At 42.8% G+C, this 22,832-nt stretch overlaps 1 protein-coding gene across 1 annotated transcript in view; it reads left to right on the top strand.

Moving 5' to 3' along the window:
* The first annotated feature begins 2,115 nt into the window (after positions 1–2,115).
* DTD1 (D-aminoacyl-tRNA deacylase 1) overlaps positions 2,116–22,832 on the top strand; it is a 174,478-nt gene continuing 153,761 nt past the window's right edge. The window contains exons 1-3 of the mRNA XM_028112993.2: positions 2,116–2,222; positions 8,318–8,408; positions 10,004–10,239. Coding sequence (XP_027968794.1) covers positions 2,180–2,222; positions 8,318–8,408; positions 10,004–10,239 — 370 coding nt within the window. The 5' untranslated portion in view covers positions 2,116–2,179. The remainder of the gene's footprint in view (positions 2,223–8,317; positions 8,409–10,003; positions 10,240–22,832) is intronic.

The raw sequence follows: 22,832 nt of genomic DNA, 5'->3' as shown, positions 1-22,832 counted from the left end.
TTTACTTCTAAATACCTCAGTGTGTATTTTCTATAAACGAGGATGTTCTCTTACATACAAATCAGGAAATTAATATTGATTTAATGCCATTATCAAATCCACCAGTTCTCAAAGTGTCCCTTTAGAGGATGTGTGATTGCCAACTCTTTCTATAATGATATAGAGACAATATTTGCCTTTTCCACTCTTACTCCTTCAGGAGTGTACAATGGGGGTTTCCAGAGGTTCCATGGTGTGTAATGACTTCATTGCTCTAATGTTAACATATAATGAATTTATTATTGTTGTTTTTAAATGCATTATAAATCAATGCTTAATGATTTTTCTTTGTTGTAATTTTTAATACAGTAAATCTCTTTAGATATAACCTAGATAAACCAAAGCTATTTGGGGTGTTAAATAATTTTTGAGAATGTAAAGGGATCTTGACATTGAAATGTTTGAGCTATGCTGATTTAATGTGAAAAATTTTCAAATTTTAAGTTTTTCTCACTCTTCGGGTCTCTGGTTGGGTCTGACAATTAAGCTGACAAAGAAAATAACAGGAAAAAAGTTCACAGATTTATTTAAGTTTTGCAGGACAGGGGAGCCTTCACAAGAAAATGAAAACTCAAAGAAACAGACTTGTATATTCTTATGTTATTTTTTTGTTTAAAGATTTTATTTATTTATTTGACAGAGAGAGGGAACACAAGCAGGGGGAGTGGGAGAGGGAAAAGTGGGCCGCCCACGGAGCAGGGAGCCCGATGGGATGTGGGGCTCGAATCCAGGACCCTGGGATCCCAACCTGAGCCGAAGGCAGACGCTTAACGACTGAGCCACCCAGGCGCCCCTTCTTATGCTATTTTTGATGAAGAGTGGACATCGTGGAGGAACGTAATAGGTCAAGGAGTATGAGGTAAGCATAGTAAACCAGGAGAAACTTAGCAAGGCCTGTTTGTTCTTGCCATCCCTTTGTCTTTGCGGATCAGGGTGGAGGAAGGCACCTCTCACACAAGGATTTTTGACTGGTTTCAGGGGAGAAGGGTGGAGGGAAGTTCAGAGTGACTTTCCTGATCCTGCTGCTTTCTCAAGCTCCGTTAGTTTACAGTATTCAATATGCCAAGGTGCCATATTTTGGAGTAGCCTGTTCTGAATGTCATCACACCGCACCCACTAATACTATTAGAGGGCTTGGAGAAGAAGGCACACTGAAAGGGGCTTCTTTTTTATTTTATTTATTTTTATTCAATTTATTTATTTATTTAAAGATTTATTTGAGACAGAGAGCAAGACAGCAAGAGAGAGCCTGAGCAGAGGCGAGGGGAGGGGGGGGCAGAGGGAGAGGAGTAGCAGACTCCCCACTAGGCAGGGAGCCTGATTTGGGGCTAGATCCCAAGACCTTGAGGTCATGACTGTAGCAGAAGACAGACACTTAACCGACTGAACCACCCAGGCGCTCCTGCAAGAGGCTTATTTTTAATCAGTGGTAATAATTTGTTAGGGTAATACTTGTACAGTCCTTTGCAGCTTTCGAATGATTTTTACAGTCTGTTTTATTTAAATCTCCTAACAACCCTGGGTGAGTGGAGCTGCTAAGTGTTAGTATTAGAGGAATTAGAATTATAGGCTCATAGATCTCTGCACTGCCATGGCATGGCTAAGTCATATGAATATGACTTACGGTATGTAAGAATACTTACATACCGTAGTTAAAGGGCTATTTTAGGCAGCAGATTCTGTTCTGTCTGGTTTATGAGAAGCCACTGAAGCAGGAAAACAAGGGAAAAGGAATTTGGGAGCGTCAGGACAGAGGGGTGGAAGGGTGAAAGTCGGAGCACAAGATTAGGGTTCAGGACAAAGCTGGGATTTAGAGATGATTGGCTTTCAGGTCGGGGATGTGAGAAACATCCGGTGCAGAAACTGCGCAGGGGCAGGGGCCGGGCAGGGCTTTCTGTATCTGGTGGGGGCGAGACCGAGGAAGGGGCGGGACCTATACCAGGTGGGCGTGACCGACGCGGGCGTGGCCGACCAGTGGGTGGGCGTGGCCGACGTGGGCGTGTCGCCGCCAACCGGGGCCGACCGGGCGGTTCGGCGCGCTTCCTGGTGTCACCCGCAGAGGGCGCCGGCCGCCGAGCCGCCCGCAGAGTCGCGAGGCCGGAAGGAGCGCGGCGCCGCCCCACTCGTCCCAGCCGCCGCCATGAAAGCCGTGGTGCAGCGCGTCACCCGGGCCAGCGTCACAGGTCAGTCGGGCGGGGCCGGGGCCGGGCCCGGGAGGAGCCACCCCTGACCCCGCGCCCGGCAGTTACTGGCCGCCCCCGCGAGGGTTCCGCCGGGCCGTCCCCAGGGCCGCTACGGCCGCTGCGGGCCCTGGCCAGCTCTGCCCCCGCAGCCCGGAGTCCCCGGGTTGGCTCCGGGCGCCGCCGCGGCCGCGGAGCAGTCCACGTGCCCCGCGCACTCACGCGCGGCCCCGGCTGCAGGGTTCTGCTTTGGGTTCACGATAAAGGCGCCTTATTATCGTTTTTTTTTTTTTTTTTTGGTCCCAAGTATCGGGTGGCAGAACCTCCGAGCATCCCCATGGCCCGTTCTTCTGTGGAATGTTGCACAAACAACACGTAGGCAGCATTTCCGGAGCAAGGACCCCGATTCCCCTCTTACAACGTTCTGTTTTAAATTTCCCATTCTTGCCCATTGTCTACGTGTCCCAATTTTTATGGAGCTTGACTGCCAATAAAATGCACAGATATGAAGAGTTGTTCACATGGATGAGTTCTGACAGTTGTGCACACCCACGTGACCAGCACCCAGGCTAGATACAGAATGATCCCCGCCCCCCAGGACACCTCTCTTTCTCATTTCTCTAACCCTGTAGGGATGGGGTCAGAATCTAAAGAATTCTGGATGAAATATTTCTCTTTGCCACCAGTTTCTTGTGGACCAAGCCACCCAGCCATTCGTCATTGCTGGATCACTGTAGTCTAGTTCGAACATCAGAGATCCAGATGATTAATGTATATAAGGTAGTCGTTTTAGAAAGTCAAACCAAGATAAAAAGATGTTCAAATTTTTTTAATGACTACTTTTAAGATTGTCTTCTAAGTCTTCTGGTTTTTTTCTTCAGACTTACAGTATTGTTTCAGTCCAGGTAATTCCAGATATCCTTTTCTTTAACCAGTCTACACCAAATGTGTGTTCTTTTGTCCACAAAAACCTAAATTTAAAAACAAAGCAACAAAATCCCCTAAAGAAACAACGCACCCAGCAAAACCATATATTTAGATCTGAGAGTCTACTTTTCAATGCTACCTAATGATGTCTAAGCTGTTCTGTTAACTGATTTTGGATATGGTCCTGGAGTAATAGGGAACACAATAGCTTTGGGATTTACCTGGCTTTTAAAACAAAGGTTTTTTTGGCCTTTCAGTTAATATTTAAATGAACTAAAACTGGGGAAATACATAGATGAAAAGAGGTTTTGCTTTTTTGAGCAAAATCTTGCATTCTGCTCTGTGTGGTCATCACGAACAATGAGTGAACTTTGAGGAATTTAAGTTCTAATTTTCTCTTGCACTCTTCATTCTGCTGATCTGGAATATTGAGAATATGTATTTTGTGAGATTTGCTGAATAGTTTGAGTGATTTTAGTTTACTATTTAAATTGGTGCTTTTGGTTAAAAAACAAAGCTGCATATTAAAAAAGGTAAGGGTATTTAAAAAAAGAGAAGGGTGTTAATTGTGGGAAGTTTTAAATAAAATGGAATTCTCTCTCAGTGCTGGAGGGACCTTCAGGTTAGCCAGGCCTTCTAGTTGAACTGTAATGGAAAGATTTTCTGATTCCTTTAGAATGTGACTGGCTTCACTGAAACGTGGCTGTACACAAATGGCATTTTATCATGGGGGTTCTAAAATGTCACTTCTGATTTTATGGTTGGGACAGAGTACAATATTAGGAGTCATATCTAATTATGTGGCAGGCTCACTTAATGAGGTTGGTCAAGCACATTTTGTTGCCTTAGCATGGTTATTGTGATAATCTAATTTTAAAAGCTTTATTATGGAACATTTCAAACATATTCTTTTGGTTACACAGGTGGCAAAGTGTGGTAACTCCCATGTCCCATCACTTAGCTTCAGCAGCGAAAATCTGAATAGAATCATAGAATGTTGGGAAGAGGATCTAAAATGGGCTTGAATGAGTTAATTTGAGAGGTTGTGAATTCTTCTTGAAGAAGAGGTCAGTGGTGATGCCAGTGTACATGGTAAATTGACCAAATATCTCAGGTCTTTTCTAGCCCTGTGATCTGTTGTCTAAATTAGTGACTCAAGTTTTTTCCCTTGGAAATCCATTTGTCTATAATAAAAGAACGCTTTCGATCTCTTAGTTCTTCTACTTCTCCCTGGAGCGGCGGGGGGAGCAAAACTACTCCAAAATAAGAGAGCAAACTATGTTATATATAGGCTTTGGGGCATAATATGTTTCTTATTAAGGCAGTAATACATTATAAAAATGTTGAAACCCTTCAAAAAAATTTTTTAAAGATTTTATTTATTTAAGAAAGAAAGAGGGAGCATGAAAGAGTGGCAGAGCTCGGAGAGGGAGAAGCAGGCTCCCCACTGAGCAAGGAGCCCCTCTGGGACTATGACCTGAGCTGAAGGGAAACACTTAACTGACTGAGCCACCCAGGAGCCCCCCCCCCCCCTTTTTTAAAGATTTTATTTGACAGAGAGAGAGAGAGCAAGAGCAGGAACACAAGCAGGGGGAGTGGGAGAGGGAGAAGCAGGCTTCCCGCAGAGCCGATCCCAGGACCCTGGGATCATGACCTGAGCCGAAGGCAGACGCTTAATGACTGAGCCACCAAGGTGCCCCAAGGCGCCCCCCCTTTTAAAAAAAAACTTTTTTTTTAAAGATTTTATTTATTTGAGAGAGAGAGAGAGCACGAGAGAGTGGCTGAGGAAGAGGGAGAAGCATGAAACTCTTCAGGTAGTGATTTGAATCACTTTGAATAGTGATTCTACTTTTCAGAATCTGTTCTAAGAAGAGAATACTAATTGTAGGAAAAGATTTAGAGGGATGAATAGGCAGAGCAGGGAGGATTCTTAGAGCAGTGAAACTACTCTGTATGATACTGTAATGGTGGATACATGTTACTGTATATTTGTCCAAACCTATAGAATGTACACCACCAAGAGTGAACCCTAATGTCAACTATGGACTTTGAGTGATAATAATGTGTCAGTGCAGGTTCATCAGTTGTAACAAATGTACCCCTCTGGTGGGGGATGTTGACAATGGGGAAGCTATGCATGTATGGGGACAGTGAGTATAGTACCTTTTTCTTTTATTTTTGAGAGGGGATGTGGGGCAGAGGGAGAAGGAGAGAGAGAATCTTAAGCAGGCTCCATGCCCAGTGCAGAGCCTGATGTAGGGCTCGATCTCACGACCCTGAGATCATGACCTGAGCCCAAATCAAGAGTCGGACACTTAACCGACTGAGCCACCCAGACACCTGAATCTCTGTATCTTTGCTCAGTTTTGCTGTGAATTTAAAACTGCTCTAAAATGTAAAGTCTAAAGTCTAGTATACAAAGATTTTCCCCACAGTGTTATTTATTGAAGTGAGAATTTTGAAACAAACAATATATCCAGCCAAATGGGATGGTTAGTCGGTCCATTGGATGGACTGCAACAATTCCACTTGATGGGATGTAACTATTAAAAGATGTTTAGGAAAAGCTTATAACATGAAAAAGTCCTTCGGCACTGTTAAGAGAAAAGATGGGACACAAAAATTTATATACAATATTATTACAGTAGTTGAAAACAAATATGAAGTAAATCCATGGATAGAGAAAATATCAAAAGGAAATCATTGAAATATTAAAGTGCTTATCTTTGGGTGTTCTTTTTTTCCTTCCTGTTTCTTTTTTTTTTTTTAAAGACTTTATTTATTTATTAGAGAGAGAATGAGAGATAGAGAGCACGAGAGGGAAGAGGGTCAGAGGGAGAAGCAGACTCCCTGCTGAGCAGGGAGCCCGATGTGGGACTCGATCCTGGGACTCCAGGATCATGACCTGAGCCGAAGGCAGTCACTTAACCAACTGAGCCACCCAGGCACCCTTCCTTCCTGTTTCTTATATTTTCCAAATTTTCTATAATGCTTATGCATTAATTTAATAGTGGTTATAACTCAATAACCATTATATTTAAGCTTTTAAAACATACTATGGGGAAAATTTTTTATTGTTATGTTAATCACCATACATTACATCATTAACTATGGGGAAAATTTAAAAAAATACATTGATATTATAAGAAAATAATAGTGACTTCTTTAAAGAACAAATAAAGCCGGAAGCTTTTTCTAAAGCACCACAAACAAGTGAACCACCCCAAACAAGTGAACCACCCCAATTGTTTACTGCTTATTTCAGGATAGATTATTTCTGTTTCAGCTTCTGAGTCATTGGCTCAAAGGACAGTAAATCACTCATAGTCCATTATAAGCAAAGCAACACAGAAGAAAATACTTCTTAGGATAAAAAGAAGAGAAATTAAGCTTTACTGATATTTGGGTTGGAATGTGTTGATGCTGATACTCCCCTGGGGTCTGCATGTCAGGTGGTCCCTTGTCAGCTAGGTGGAGGAAGATGGGGGGTTTCTCATTCTTTCCTTAGCTTGCAGGATATGGCAACACGTTCCAGTCTATGATGCCTTGTCAGGTATATTTATAGATACTATTATCCAGCAGAAGCAAACAGGAAAATGGCAGAGTCTACCCTTCTCCTGATTGGAACATTAGGTTAATAGATGGTAAAATAACAAGACATCAGTAATCTAATGAGATTTGGCAAAAAGTTGGCCAAAAATTTTGAAAGTTACAAAGATTTAACATTTGAAATATGATTTAGATTTTTAAAAAATTTTTTATTGTTATGTTAATCACCATACATTACATCATTAGTTTTTGATGTAGTGTTCCATGATTCATTGTTTGTGCATAACACCCAGTGCTCCACGCAGAACGTGCCCTCTTTAATACCCATCACCAGGCTAACCCATCCCCCCACCCTCCTCCCCTCTAGAACCCTCAGTTTGTTTTTCAGAGTCCATCGTCTCTCATGGTTCGTCTCCCCCTCTGACTTACTCCCTTTCATTCTTCCCCTCCTGCTATCTTCTTCTTTTTCTTTTTTCTTAACATATGTTGCATTATTTGTTTCAGAGGTACAGATCTGTGATTCAACAGTCTTGCACAATTCACAGCGCTCACCATAGCACATACCCTCCCCAATGTCTATAGCCCAGCCACCCCATCCCTCCCACCCCCCACCACTCCAGCAATACTCAGTTTGTTTCCTGAGATTAAGAATTCCTCATATCTGTGAGGTCATATGATACGTGTCTTTCTCTGATTGACTTATGAAATATGATTTAGATTTACCGTAATAATGATGGATCTTGGCCTAAGAACTGTGCCAGCACTGAGATACTGCCTCATGTTAGTAAAGCGTACATTTGATTATAAATACATACACAGATGTTTGGAATATCTACTAAGAGATTTGTTTTTTTGTGGATGAGGTGCATGAATGAAAGGGCTTTGGAGGTCATTGGTTTAGAATACAAAGTTTAGTACCAAACTGGGAAATAATGGAAGTTTGCTGACTTGAAGCTTAACATGTATTTATTTAATTATTTTTTTTTTAAATTTAAAAAGATTTATTTATGTATTTTAGAGAAGGGGGGAGGAGCGGAGGAAGAGGGAGAGAGAGTCTTGAGCTCTGGAGCTCGACGCCGGGTTTGATCCCACGACCCGGAGATCGTGACCTGAGCCGAAACCAAAAGTTGGATGTCAACTGACTGCACCACTTAGGCACCTTGAAGCTTACCTTTTAAACTGTGGTTTTTATATATAATATATTTATCTTTTTGTAGTAAGTAGAAAAATTATTTCTTTATTTTTCTGACATTAATGTCTATTATTTTGTGCTATCTCTATTTTGTGTTACCATATTTGCTGATTCCCAAGAAAAACAGGTGTCTCTTTTCAGAGAATTAATACAGCTGAGGTTTATTCTCTGGAGAGGAAAACTGTTCTGTTTTTACAGGTAGGCAAATTCTGTCATGGAAAGTTTGAGGTGTCTTACCCAAGATAACACAGATGAAAATGTGGCCCTAAAATTTGGCTTAATGGTTATTCATTTAAGAACTCATTCATTCTAGATAAAAAAGAAGTTATAAGAAGTATGTGTGATGTTTAAACATTCCTTTGGTTACTTAAAAGTGCATCATGCCACCTGTTTGGTTCTGAATCTTTTTTCCTTTTTGTTTCCTTTCTAGTTGGAGGAGAGCAAATAAGTGCTATTGGACGGGGTATCTGTGTGTTGCTGGGTATTTCTCTGGAAGATACACAGAAGGACCTGGAGCACATGTAAGAGGCAGATTTCTGAGTCATTGCTGTTTGAATGGGCTATGTAGTGGTTATATCTCTGTCTACCTACCTACCTACCTACCTACCTATCTACCTATCCAAGTTATATATATACATACACTGGGAACTTTGATAGTATTTTGTTCCTATGAAGTGAGCCCCTGTTACTTTTATCTGTGTCCCATTGATGTAATATGGTTATCTCCATGTTGCAGGTGAGGAGACCAAGGAAGAGTAGTTTGTTTGTCAGGTGACACCCACTAAGTCAGGAGCAGAGCTGGAACCCAGTGGCCTCGGTCCCTATTTGCTCCTTTATCCATGAACCATTTTCTTATTAAAAAACTTAACTTCTTTTCTTATGAATGATTTCTCTTTCCAATTTAAGTAGTATGATCTGGGCACCATTTATGCACTTAAAAAATGCTCAGTTGTTCATTGTGTGCATAGGATCTGGAGCTCAGACGGTTAAATTACTTGCCTGAGATCATGAACATGTATGTAGCAAAAAGCCTGAATTCAAGTTAGAATCTAGGCTCGCTGACTTGGAAGCTGGTGCTCTTTTTACTAAGATGGGGGAGTTTGTCATTGCTGTTCCCTGACTGGCTCTCTAAGTACAGGCCGCCTCCCCTGTCCCCATGTTTGCCTTCCTCCCACCCCCAGCACCACATGGCACATTTGTTTCAGGTGTATGTGGATCTGTTTATTCTGCCTGTTGGTGCCCATACCTGGTGTAATTCCACCCAAATGTCCCTTTGTATTAGGTTGAACTCAGACTTGGAACTTAATTCCCGCTAAGGAATAAACGTTCCCTGGTTCTCTTCCTTGCCAAAGTGGCTGCTCTTTCTATTTATTTGACAGAGAGAGATGCAGCGAGAGAGGGAACACAAGCAGGGGGAGTGGGAGAGGGAGAAGCAGGCTTCCTGCGGAGCAGGGAGCCCAATGCGGGGCCCGATGCGGGGCTCGATCCCAGGACCCTGGGATTATGACCTGAGCCGAAGGCAGATGCTTAACAACTGAGCCACCCAGGCTCCCCAAAGTGGCTGCTCTTTATCATCCACATTTATAAGAAAGTTCCTCCTGGGGCTCAAGAGGCATGTGACACAGTTGTCAGGGAGGCTTTCGCCAGGCCTTTTTGTATATTTGCAGTAACCTTGAGTTTTCTCCATGGTGTTTGCCCGGTGGTTCATTTTGAGTAGCTCCAAGAAAGGATGTAGAAAGGGGGTATCATTTATTCCAGTGTAAAGATTGAATTCTTCTATAAAAAAATTAGAATTGGACCCATGTCTTGACATATCCACTAACTTGAAGGAGCAGGTAGTGAGTGGTTGTTCTTAGCTCCAGTTCCTGTGGGTAGCTGCTGGAGGGACTGACCAAAAAAAAAAAAGGAATCCCAAAACAGCCCTGTGACTACCTCATATAACTTGCCCAAGGCCCAACTAACTTGCTTCTTTTGTCCTTATATATATGTAATACATATAATATTACGTCAATATTATGTCCTTATTTGACAGGATGCTGGTGACATTTTGGTGGTATGGAGTGTGTTGGGGGGCTTATGATTCTTTAGGTAGCTCTCACCACTGTTTTTCTCTTAGGGTCAGAAAGATTTTAAACCTGCGCGTGTTTGAGGATGAGAGCGGGAAACACTGGTCGAAGAGTGTGATGGACAAACAGTACGAGGTGCTGTGCATCAGCCAGTTTACCCTCCAGTGTGTCCTCAAGGGCAATAAGCCTGACTTCCACCTGGCAATGCCCACGGAGCAGGCAGAGAGCTTCTACAACAGCTTCCTGGAGCAGCTGCGGAAGACATACAGGCCGGAGCTCATCAAAGGTAGGCAGGGGGGTGAGCCCGCCCAAGAGGAGAGTCTCTGGGACACCTCCAGAAGGGGGAAAAGAGAATCTGCAATTACAGCATCTCCTTTTCCAGGAAGTTTGTTGTTTGAGCTTATCATTTCCTTAAAACAACGTAGTGGCTGCTTCTCTGCCATGGTAAGAGTCCTCTGAAGGCCCCTGATACTGTTTACCCGTCTTCATTCTTTTGTTCACCTGTGAAATGTTTAGCAACTGAGACGTGTGTTTGATACAGTGGTGCTTGCTTATCATGTCCGACAGAGAAAACAATGCAAGCCACAAATCCTTTTCAATTTCTAGTAGCCATGTTAAAAAAAAGTAAAAAGAAACAAGTGAAATTAATTTTAAAAGTATATTTTATTTAACCCAAATATATCCAAAATAGTATGATTTCACTTCACCATCAGTATAAAAAGGTGATTGAGATAATTTTCATTCTTTTTTGGTGCTAAAGTCTTCTAAATCTTCGTGTGTAGTTTATACATATAGCCCATCTCAATTTGGACCAGGCACGCTTCAAATACCCAATACCCATGTGTGCTTAATGGATGTCATATTGGACAGTGAAGGCATAGGTCTTTGCCTAACTGCTTATTGGCGGGAATGCCAACCTAGTTTGACGGAGGTTTAGTCTAGAAAATGCCTTGGAATAGTGGTCCTGGTTTATGGGAGAATTATGAATCTGAAATTATGAGTCTGTTTAAGGGGACATTCATTTATATTCTGTTTTCATGTTTCTGAGGAGGGGGCAGATTGCATTTAAAACCATCATGTTTTGCCTTTTTCTTCAAAGCTATTAGAATGTTTAGCCTCCTTTGGTAATACATCTCAGTGTTAGGCTGTTCTTAGTAGAATGTCTCAGTATCTGGCTGCAATTTCTTTTTTTTTTTAAAGGTTTATTTATTTATTTGGGAGAGCGAGAATGAGAGAGAGAGAGTGTACATGGGGGGGGAAGGTTAGAGGGAGAAGCAGACTCCCCACTGAGCAGAGAGCCCGATGCGGGACTCGATCCTGGGACTCCAGGATCATGACCTGAGCTGAAGGCAGTCGCTTAACCAACTGAGCCACCCAGGTGCCCCTGGCTGCAATTTCTTTTCCTGCCATCATACCCTTTTGTCGACCTCTAAGACTTGTTAATAGTTAACTCTGTAGTATCTCCTATACTTTGACTTTCTCTGGAAGAAACAAAGCTTGATCCCTTATTTATTGGACCTATTTTCAACCTGAAGGGTTAGAAGTTACTGCCTCATTTTGAAGCTCTGTAGCAAAGCCCCACATTGAGGATTGTCAGCTCATCAGATTCACTTACGTTTGGAAGAGTGATATTCCTATCCCTCTTCAGCATTTCTTTCCTCTTACCCATGTGAAGCGTCCCTTTGCCATGATTAGGATACCCCTGCCTTAAATCGAATCCCACTCTCTACTTGGGTCCCGATAGAGTAGAATGTATTTGCCTCTTCTGGAAATAATCCAAGTTTAGAGCTCCATTCATAATTCTGGTCATGGACGTCTCCAGTATTTTTTCTCACCCTGTGTCCATTGGGATCCTTTGGCATGGCTTTGCTGCAAACATGTTTCTTCCCAAAATTAGTAATTAAGTCAGGTCCTCTGAATAATTATTTCTCTTTGCTGAGCTGAGGATTAAATGCTGTCATCATTGTCTTCTGTGCTTGATATTTGAGAATCATCACATTTCTGAGTAATCTCAGACGTATTTTAGAATGTACTGAAGCCCTGTATAAAAGCGTAAATGAAGGCACTTTAAATGGGAGAACACTAGTGGTTGTTAAAGAATGCTCAAGTGAAAACAAAACAGCTTTCATCTGAGTCCTTGAAGAGGAGTGTTTTGTGTATTATTAGGTGTTTTGTATTCCTTTTACTTTTTGAAATGATATGTATTTTATCCAGATAATTCTCTGAAGTGCCTGAAGCAATGTACTATAAACACTATAATTTTATAATGGGCCACAATTTAAGTATGTGGGGATATCATACATCTGATCGTTTTGATAAAAATTGACGTGATTTATGCGAAGAGTTTTAATCAATTTATTTCCAAATCCTTCGGCCTTTCAGAAGCACTTCAGTGAAACAACAGTGCCTCTCTTGCTCTTTCAGCTTTTTATCTCTTTTATGGTCTTTGGTAGAACAGGATGCAGACAGCATGTTTTACACACTTGTAATGTTTTGCTTAATTTTGAGTTTTTGGTTTCCAGCTCCAGTATGAAAAGCCCTCTGAGAGCTAAAAGGATGATGGAACACAAACCAACTGCTAATAAATACATTTTCTTTATTTTAGGATTCTCGGGGCTGCTTTGACAATTTTAAGACTTAAATGAAGTAGTTTAATTTCCTTTTTGAAAAAAATTGAAAATGTTTTTTCTAGTTTTATAATACAATTGACATGTAACACCCTGTTAGCTTTAGTTGTACAACATGATGATTTGATATCTGGGTATATTGTGAAATGATTGCCAGTATTACATTCGGTTAGTTCATCACCTCACGTAGTTACAGTTTTACTTTACTTGTGATGAGAACTTTTAAGATCTACTCTCCTAGCAACTTTCAAATATGTGATACAGTATTGTTAGCTTTGGTCACTACGGCATACCTTATATACCAGAATTTATTTATCTTACAACTGGAGGTTTGAACCTTTTGCCCACTTTTACCCATTTCACCCACCTTCCACCTTCTGCCTCTGGCAACCACCAATCTGTGCTGTGAATCTATGAGATGGGTTTTTAGATTCTACATGTATGTGAGATTGTATAGTATTTGTCATTCTGTGTCTGACTGAAAGCCCTTACGGTCCATCCATGTTCTTGCAAATGGCAGGATTTCCTCCTCCTCCCCCCTCCTCCCCCTCCCCCTCCTCCTCCCCCTCCCCCTACTCCTCCCCCTCCTCCCCTCCTCCTCCTCCTCCTTCCCTCCTCCTCCTCCCCTCCTCCCCCCTCCTCCAACTCCTCCCCTCCTCCTCCAACTCCTCCCCCTCCTCCCCCCTCCTCCCCCTCCTCCCCCCTCCTCCCCCTCCTCCCCTCCTCCTCCCCCTCCTCCCCCCTCCTCCCCCTCCTCCCCCTCCTCCCCCTCCTCCCCCTCCTCCCCCTCCTCCCCCTCCTCCCCCTCCCCCTCCTCCTCCCCCTCCTCCTCCCCCTCCCCCTCCTCCTCCTCCCCTCCTCCTCTTCCTCCCCCTCCCCTCCTCCTCCTCCTCCCCCTCCCCTCCTCCTCTTCCTCCCCCTCCTCCTCCTCCTCCCCCTCCTCCCCTCCCCCTCCTTCTCCTCCCCCTCCCCCTCCCCCTCCTCCCCCCTCCTCCTCCCCCTCCCCCTCCTCCTCCTCCCCTCCCCCTCCTCCTCCTCCCCCCCTCCTCCCACTCCTCCCCCTCCTCCCCCTCCTCCCCCTCCTCCTCCCCGTCCTCCTCCCCCTCCCCCTCCTCCTCCTCCCCCCTCCTCCCACTCCTCCCCCTACTCCCCCTCCTCCCCCTCCTCCCCCCCTCCTCCCCCTCCTCCCCCTCCCCCTCCTCATCCTCCTCCCCCTCTCCCTCCTCGTCCTCCTCCCCCCTCCTCCTCCTCCTCTCTCCCTCCCTCTCCTTCTCCTTCTCCTTCCTGAATAGTATTCTCTTGTGTCTATATACCACCTCTTCTTTATGTATTCATCTATCAGTGGACACTTAGGTTGTTTCCATGTCTTGGCTATTGACTTAATTAGATTTAGTGTTTATTTTTACTCCTTTGCTCTTTAATGACTAGAACTTTATTTTAAATTTACATTTAGTTTATGTCTCTTAACTTGTTGTTAAGGATTGAATAGTGGGAAGATTGTTCCCTTTATTTCCTGTTCTGTTCCCTACCCGCCCCACCTTTCAGACTTTTCCTCACTACCTGCAGCTCTTCCCTTTATGCCCCACCCACCTCAACTGTCTTCATTGAAATAGAGCTTATTGCTTTATGACTGAAGCATGTGGAGGTATGATGAGTTCAGGTTCAGCTTGGGCTAGATGCCCTCTGTCATCACCACTGTGACTGTTCTCTGGGATTGTCTGAGCCCTGCTTTCCCCCCGTGCATGTCAGCCTTGTCCTCAGGCAGGCCTTCTGCAGGATGGTCATGATGGTTGCAGTCTTCACAGTTCACCATCCCAAGAAGGAGAGCAAGTTTTTGTTTCTGCATTTCAAGCAGAAGTCCTGAAGGTCACTTTGATTGGGCCAGCTTAGGTCACATGGCCACCCTTGAACCAATATGGGATGGACTGTGTGACTCAGTTTAGGTCATGTGTTTTGTAGAATATGGAGTTGACCTCCTGGGGGCCACCTGGAGCCACAGTGGAAGTCTGGGGCTGTTGGGAAGGGGGATAGGAGAAATGCTTTCTGGAAGGGCTACCTGAAAGTGCCACTTGTGTGTCCTTGACTTGCTTTGTTGGTGGCTCCTGGGAGGTGGGATTAATAAAAGGGGTGTGGTCAAGGGGAGTAGGTGGTCCTAGCAGAACTGCCTTTCTGGCAGTGGGGATGGAGAGGGGTCTGTCATAGATGTGTGTGCAGTTAATAAGGGGTATCTGGGAGGGAGGAGCAAGTAGCGTAATTCCCCCAAATGGCTCTTTGAGGTGTGTTCTGCCCTGGTTGGTCTTGAGTTGGTACTTGAAACCAAGCTGACCCACCACACCAGCAGGACCAGAATTCTCAACACCCTTGACCTGTTTGGGTGTAATCTGTTTGGAACTCTCAGGCTTTGCTTCTGCCATGGCACCCCTCCCCACTCTGGTCCAGTTAAGGTGGCCCCTTGACCCTTTGGCTTTGTGGGAGCATCTCCTCTTCTCAAGAACTTGCCTACCTTGCCTTATGCTCCTATTCACTATTGCTGCATAACATACTACCCCAAAATGCAGTGGCTTAAAAATAACCCTTCTGTCTTCCTCACAGTTTTTTGGGTCAGGAATCTAAGAGGGGCTTAGCTGGGTGCTTGTCTCTGATCCATATGGTGTTGGCTGGGGCTGGAGGATCTACTTCTAAGATGGCCCGTGTGCATCTTGCTTCCCCCATCTTTCCCACCTCATCTTATTCTCCAGGGTCTCTCCCCATCACTTGGGCTTCTCGCAGCCTGGCGGTCTGTGGGTTGCGTGATTTCATTTATTTATTTATTTATTATTTATTATTTATTATTTTTTATTTATTTGTTTATTCACTGAGAATGAGATAGAGCGAGCATGAGAGGGGGGAGTGTCAGAGGGAGAAGCAGACTCCCTGCTGAGCAGGGAGCCCGATGCGGGACTCGATCCCGGGACTCCAGGATCATGACCTGAGCCGAAGGCAGTCACTTAACGAACTGAGCCACCCAGGCGCCCGGGTAGCTTGATTTCTAACATTGTGGCTGGCTTCTCCCACAGTGAGCACTCCAAGACCAGGCGTTTCAAGAGACAGGAAATGAGAGTGCCAGCCCCTTGAGGCCAGGCCTGGAAAGGGTTACAGCATCACTTCTGCCATATGCTATTAGACAAAGCAATCTCACAGCCCACCCAGCCTCCAGGGGACGGATGTAGACCCACCTTGCAATGGAAGGGATGTCAGAGTTTGTGGCCATCTTTAATCCTGCATAGCTCATAACTCTGGTGCTTTCAAAAGGTTTTTCCTGTTCTCTGGCTCTTCCTCTGATAATTGATTTAGGGGGAAAAACCCAGTGCATACATTCATCAGCTTTTGCCCTCTGCTGCTGAATGAGCCAGAGGTTAAGGGTGCTTTATTGGACACCCAGAGTGACTGAGTGGGCCCAGGAAACTGGGTCCAGATGTGGCCCTCGGCAGCCCTTTGGGAATCTTCATCCTTCAGAAAGAGCACTCAAAGTAGTGTTCAGTGGGAGGCATTACATGCTGTCAAAGTTGAGTATTAAACATGCATTGCTTCTATAGTTAGGAAAAAAAATAAATGTTACACCAAAACAGAGTAGTTGAAAGAGAGCTCTCTGCTCACAAGCTTCTTGTTCCAATACTGAGCCATTTGTAATGGGCCCAGGTAAGCAATCACCTGTTGGCTTTGTTGAGCAAATCAGAAGCTGCCATGGTATTAAAAAGAGCTACCTGTGTATTCTCTGTGGGGTCTGATCTCTCGTGGGTGGCAAAGAGCTAGACCAGCGTGGAAAGACATCTGAGGAGAGTAGCAGCTCTCTGACTGCCTCAGCTCTGTTCACTCCGTGATACGGCCATTACGTCAGTCTCTCCTACAGGTTCGTTCACAAAGAGAAGGCACCAGGAGGCGGAAGCCCACATCTAGTGTTTGCTTCGTGGTTAGTGTTTAATTTTTATGGATTTGTTTAATTTCCTACTCTTTTTACTACAATAAAGCATGTTAGAAGCCTGAGTGAGCTTTCAGTGGAAGCCTTTTATATGCTTCGGCAAGGACTTGGATGCCAGAGGCATTATTATTAATGTAAATTTAGGAAATCACAATGTGAGATCACATCTTCAGTGTTAATAAATGGCAAGGCTGGTGGACTGTGGTACAGGCCGATGGCTCTCGTGAAATCTGATGCAGATGTGTGACTGATGTTGGCCAAATTAGTTAGTTGTCTTTTAAATTTTGTTTATTTATTTGACAGAGGGAGAGAGAATGAGAGAGGGAACGGAAGCATGGAGGAGCTGGAGAGGGAGAAGAAGCAGGCTCCCCGCTGAGCTGGAGCCCGATGTGGGGCTTGATGGATCCTAGGATGCTGGGATCATGATCTGAGCTGAAGGCAGACTCTTAATGGCTGAGCCACCCAGGCGCACCAAGTTTTCTGTCACTCCTTCCTTTTCATTCATTCTCTTCAGTGATTTGCTTACCAGCTTCCTCTATTTATTTCTGCCTCTTTTAGGTCTTAGACTTATACTGTGTCATCTCTGTGACTAGTTTACCTCCCTTTTGCCCAAATGGCAAACTATATCCATTTTTGTTTTTGTTTTTGTTTCTTTTAAAAGATTTTATTTTTAAGTAATCTCTGCACCTAAGGTGGGGCTCGAACCTACATCTCCAAAATCAAGAGTTGCATGCCCCACCGACTGAGCCAGCCAGCCTCCTCAATCCATTTTTGTTTTTAGATCCTAGCTTTTCATGATTCCTTGATTTGCTTAGTTGATTTTCCAAGGTGAACAGCAGCCTCCTTTCCCCACCTGTCTGGGGCCACATTATAAACTGTGTCATAGATGTGGTGGTGGTTCAGTATCCTGTGGTAATGGCAGAGCACTTGCCTTATATATCACACCGTAGGTGTTCAGTTATTTTGTGTGATGAGTGCTCCTGGACCCAGGGAGATGAGGACAGGCTCATTTTGGTGGCTCTACTGTTCCATCCATTTGCTTCCTCCTTGGACTCCTTCTCCCTCGCCCTGTCTTTATTCTCCTTCACCCCTTTTATCTCATTTCCTGAGTCCCTCCATACTTCTGGTTGTGAATTGTGGGGTTAGCCTCTTTTTCTTGCCCAGTAGAGTCTGCTATTGCAGCTCAGTTTGAAGACATAAAGGCCATTTTTAAAAAAGAAGATATAGGCATAGGTGTAAAGAAACTCACTATCGTTGTAATCTGAGGACATGAAATAACCCAGGATGAAAGGAAGAGTCTGAATCTCTCAGCAGAAATAGAACAAATTTAAAACCATATTGTTTTGGGGTCCACAAATCCAGAAATGTTGATAAATTCGTTGGCTCTCTATATTTTCTTCAAACAAAGGGTGTATTAAATGATAGCATACATGGTATCGTGTCTCAATTGCTTTCTCTTTCTTTGCTGTGCCCTGAGGGGATCCTCCAGTTTACTAATTTTTTCTTTGACCATGTCCAGTATGGAGTTTGTTTGTTTGTTTGTTTGTTTATTTATTTATTTATTTTTTATAAGGAAAGTTCTTTTTTTTTTAAAGATTTTATTTATTTATTTGACAGAGAAACAGATAGCAAGAGAGGGAACACAAGCAGCAGGAGTGGGAGAGGGAGAGCAGGCTTGCCGCCGAGCAGGGAGCCCGATGTGGGACTCTATCCCAGGACCCTGGGATCATGACCTGAGCCGAAGGCAGACGCTTAACGACTGACCCACCCAGGTGCCCCAGTCTGGAGTTTAGCCTGTCATTTGAGTTTTAAGTCAGTCACTAAATTTTTATTCTCAGTATTTATTCTTTCTAAAATTAACTTCTTTTTTATTGTGGTAAAATACATGTAACGTAAAATAAACCATTTTAAAGTGTAGAGTTAAGTGATCATGTACTCACAGTGTTGTGTAACCATCACCACTGTCTAGTTTCAAAACATTTTCATTACCCCGTAAAGAAACCCTATGCACATTAAGCAGACACTTCCCATTCTCCCCCACCCCTAGCGCTGGCAACCAGAAATCTGCTTTTGGTCTCTATGGATTTGCCTCATCTGGATATTTCATGTAAATGGAACCATACAATCAATATGCAGCCTTTTGTGTCTGGCTTCTTTGACTTAGCATAATGTATTCAGGGTTCATCTTTTGAACATGCATTGTGCATACATACATACATACATACATACATTGTAGCATATTATCAGTACTTCATTCCATTATATGAAGAATATTCCACTGCATGAATATATCACATTTTGTTTATCCATGCATTCATTGATGGACACTTGGTTTATTCCCAACCTTTTAGCTGTTGTGAATAGGGCTGCTATACACATGTGTGGACAAGTTTTTGTTTGAGCACCTGTTTTCAGTTCTTTTGGTTATATACTCAGGAGTGGAATTGCTGGATCATATGATCATTCTGTTTAACTTATTGAGGCACCACCAAATTCTTTTCCACAGTGACTTTTTACATTCCCACCAATGAGGGTTCTGATTTCTCTGCATCCTTGCCAATACTTATTATTTTCTTTTTTATTTTTACTTAGTTTTTGATTATAGCCATCCTACTGGGTGTGAAGTGGTACAGCATGATGGTTTTAATTTGCATTTTTCTAATGGCTAAGGATATTGAGCATCTTTTCATGTGCTTGTTGGCCATTTGTATATCTTCTTTGGAGAAATGGTTATTCAAATTCTTCACTCATTTTTATTTTTAATTTTTTAAAAAAGATTTTATTTATTTATTTGTCAAAGAGACAGAGAGAGAGTGCACAAGCAGGGGGAGCTGCAGGCAGAAGGAGAAGCAGGCTCCCTGCTGAGCAAAGAGCCCAATGTGGGACTCAATCCCAGGACCCTGGGGTCATGACCTGAGCCAAAGGCAGACACTTAACCGACTGAGCCACCAAAGCGTCCCATCTTCACTCATTTTAAGATTGAATTGTTTGAGGTATGCGTGGGTGGCTCAGTTAAGCACCCAGCTGTTGATCTCAGCTCAGGTCTTGATCTCAGGGTTGTGAGTTCAAACCTCGAGTTGGGGCTCACAATTAAGATTGAATTGTTTGTCTTTTTTTTTTTTTACTGAATTGTAAGTAATTTATAAATTCCAGATACCAGACCCTTATTAGTTACATGATTTGCAAATATTTTCTCCCATTCTGTGGGTTGTCCTTTCACTTTCTTGATAGTGTCCTTTGATGGACAAAAGTTTAAAAATTCTTTTTTTCTTCCTTCCTTCCTTCCTTCCTTCCTTCCTTCCTTCCTTCCTTCCTTCCTTCCTTCCCTCCTTCCCTCCTTCCCTCCTTCCCTCCTTCCCTCCTTCCCTCCCTCCCTCCCTCCCTTTTTTTGGCTCAATGTGGGGCTTGAAATCATGACCTGGAGATCAAGAGTCTCATCTCCACTAACTGAGCTGCCAGGCACCCCTAACATATTTTTTTTTATTGAAGTGTAGTTGACATACAATATTATATTAGTTTCAGGTGTGCAACATAGTGATTTGACATTTATATACATTAAAAATGCTCACCTTGATATGTGTTGTTACCATCTGTCAGCGTACAAAGTTATAACAGTATTATACACTGTAGTCCCTGTGCTTTACTTTATATCCCTGTGACTTATTCATTTTATAACTGACAGTTTGTATCTCCTAATCCCCTTCACCTATCTCACCCATCCCCCACCCCTAACAGTTTTTAATTTTGATGAAGTCCAGTTTTATTTTTTTTTTCTTTTGTGTTTTTGGTTTTATATCTAAGAAACCATTACCAAAGTCCATTGTCATGAAGGATAACCTTATGGTTTCTTCTCAGAGTTTTACAGTTTTAGTCCATACAGGTAGGTCTTTGATCCATTTTGAGTTAATTTTTGTGTATGGTGTGAGGTAAGGATCTAACCTCATTCTTTTGCATGTGAATATCCAGCCTTCCCATCATCATTTGTTGAAAAGACTATTCTTCCCCATTGAATGGTCTTTGTACTCTTGTTGACTATATATGTATGGGTTTATTTATGAACTTTCAGTTCTGTTTCATCGTTATGTATGCCTATTCTTATGCCAGTGCTTACAATGTTCTGATTACTATAGCTTTGTGTAGTAGGTTTTGAAATTGAAAATTGTAAGTCTTCCAATTTTGTTGTAATTGATTTTTGAATAGGTAATATGATCAGATAGTTCCTACATCAAAATGATATGGAAAGGTCTGCCTTGGGAAGCCATGCTCTCACTCATGTGTCATCCACTCTGTTTCCCTTACTCTCTGTAGGCAAGCACTTTTAATTTTTTCTGTCTTTCTAGTGTTTCTTCATGCACATGTGAGCAAATATGAATATATGTCTTTTTATACAAAGGTAGCATCTTTAACAAATTATTTTAAAAAGGATTTCACAGTGTGTTCTAGAGATTCTTTCCTTATTAGTTCATAGAGAACTTCCTCACACCTTTCGTAACAGCTGTGCAGTGTTCTGTAGTGGGAACAGAGCCTAGCTTATTTCAAATCTTATTTAATCTGTATTGTTGGACTCCTTGGGTTGTTTCTGATTTTTGGCTCTTGAAAACAACAGAACAATGGTGATGCAATGAATAAATTTGTACATAGGCCATTTCATGTTCAGGCAGGCATACCTGGGGATAAATTCTCAGAAGTGGGATTGCTAGATAGTGCTCGATGGTCCTCTGTAGGCGTTGACCTTTTTTCAGTGTGTGAGACTGACATCTTCTTCACTGTTTTGTTAACAGAGTGTATTTTATCTAGAATGTTGTCTTTCTTACGGGTGAAAATGGCATCTCCTTTTTGTTTTAATGTGCAGGATATGGTTGAACATTTTTCAGATCTTTGCATGATATGTATTTCCTTTCCTATGAACTGTTCATGTGCTTTGATCAGGTTCTTTATTTCTGTGAGCTTTTAATATGTGCTGTGAGTTACAGATATTTTTCATCCATTTTGTCATTTGTCCTTTGTCCTTGCTTTAAGGGTTGATTGCTGGATAGACCTTTCTTTTTTTTTAATTTAATTTATTTATTTTAAAAGATTTAATTTATTTATTTGAGAGAGAGAAAGAGTGAGAGAGAGCATGAGCAGGGGGAAGGGGAAGGGGGAAAGGGACAAGCAGACTCCCCGCTGAGCAGGGAACCCAATGTGGGGCTTGATCCCAGGACCCTGAGATCATCCTGAGCTGCAGGCAGACACTTAACCGGCTGGACCACCCAGGCGCCTGCCTGCCTGCCTGCCTCCCTCCCTCCTGCCCTCTCTTCCTCTTAAAAATTTTATTTATTTATTTTAGAGAGAGAGAGAGAGAGAGAGAGAATGATCAGGGACGGGGGGGGAGGGGAGAGAGAGAATCCCAAGCAGATTCCATGTGAAGCTCGGAGCCATGACCCTGAGATCATGACCTGAACCAGAACTAAGAGTTGGATGCTCAACCAATGAGTCACCCAGGTGCCCCTGTGTTTTTGTTTTTTTTTTTTAAGTAGGCTCCATGCCTAGTGTGGAGCCCAACATGAGGCTTGAACGCACGACCCTAAGATCAAGACCTGAGCTGAGATCAAGAGTCAGACGCTTAACTGACTGAGCCACTCAGGTGCCCCAAGGACAGACATTTCTGATATTAATTTTTTGAAATGTCTGTTGGATTTTGAATCATAGCTTCTTAGGATTTCTATGACATTTCCTACTCCAAAGTTACAAAGAAATCTGGCTATTTTCCCCCCTAGTGCTTTTATGCTTTCATTTTTTATTTTGAAATCCTAGATCCCTTTGGAGTTTATCTTGTATACAATGTAAAACATAGATCCAAAGTTTATTTTTCTCAGGTGGTTATGAAATGGTTTCCCAAAACATTTATTTGAAAAACCATCTTTACCTCCACTAATCTGAGATTCTGACTTTATCCCATATGAATTCCTGTATGTGTTTATGAGCTATTAAGTTTTGTTTCTAGTCTTTTTTTTTTGGTCTATTTATATGATGAAGACACACTTTCAGTTATTGAGGATTTTGGTGTGCTTTCATATTGGGTAAGGTGAGTCTCACCCACATTGCTCTTTGGAGTTTTCCTGCCTATTCTTAATTGTTTTTCTGTATGAATTTTTAAATCAGCTTGTCTAGCTCCAGAAAATAATCTGTATTATGTTTATTTGGATCACACTCATTGTATAAATTCATGAATCCTGTGGTGCATGATGATAATCACCCTCTAGCATATTCCCTTACCTCCTTTGACTGTTTTGTGGCCATGGGGGCTCCCCG

Source organism: Eumetopias jubatus, unplaced genomic scaffold (assembly GCF_037043125.1).
Source record: "Eumetopias jubatus isolate StellerSeaLion01/CBP00866 unplaced genomic scaffold, mEumJub1_p1.0 scaffold_9, whole genome shotgun sequence".
NCBI lineage: Eukaryota > Metazoa > Chordata > Mammalia > Carnivora > Otariidae > Eumetopias > Eumetopias jubatus.
The sequence above is the reverse complement of the archived record's forward strand: the minus strand, read 5'-3'. Positions and strand labels throughout refer to the sequence as shown.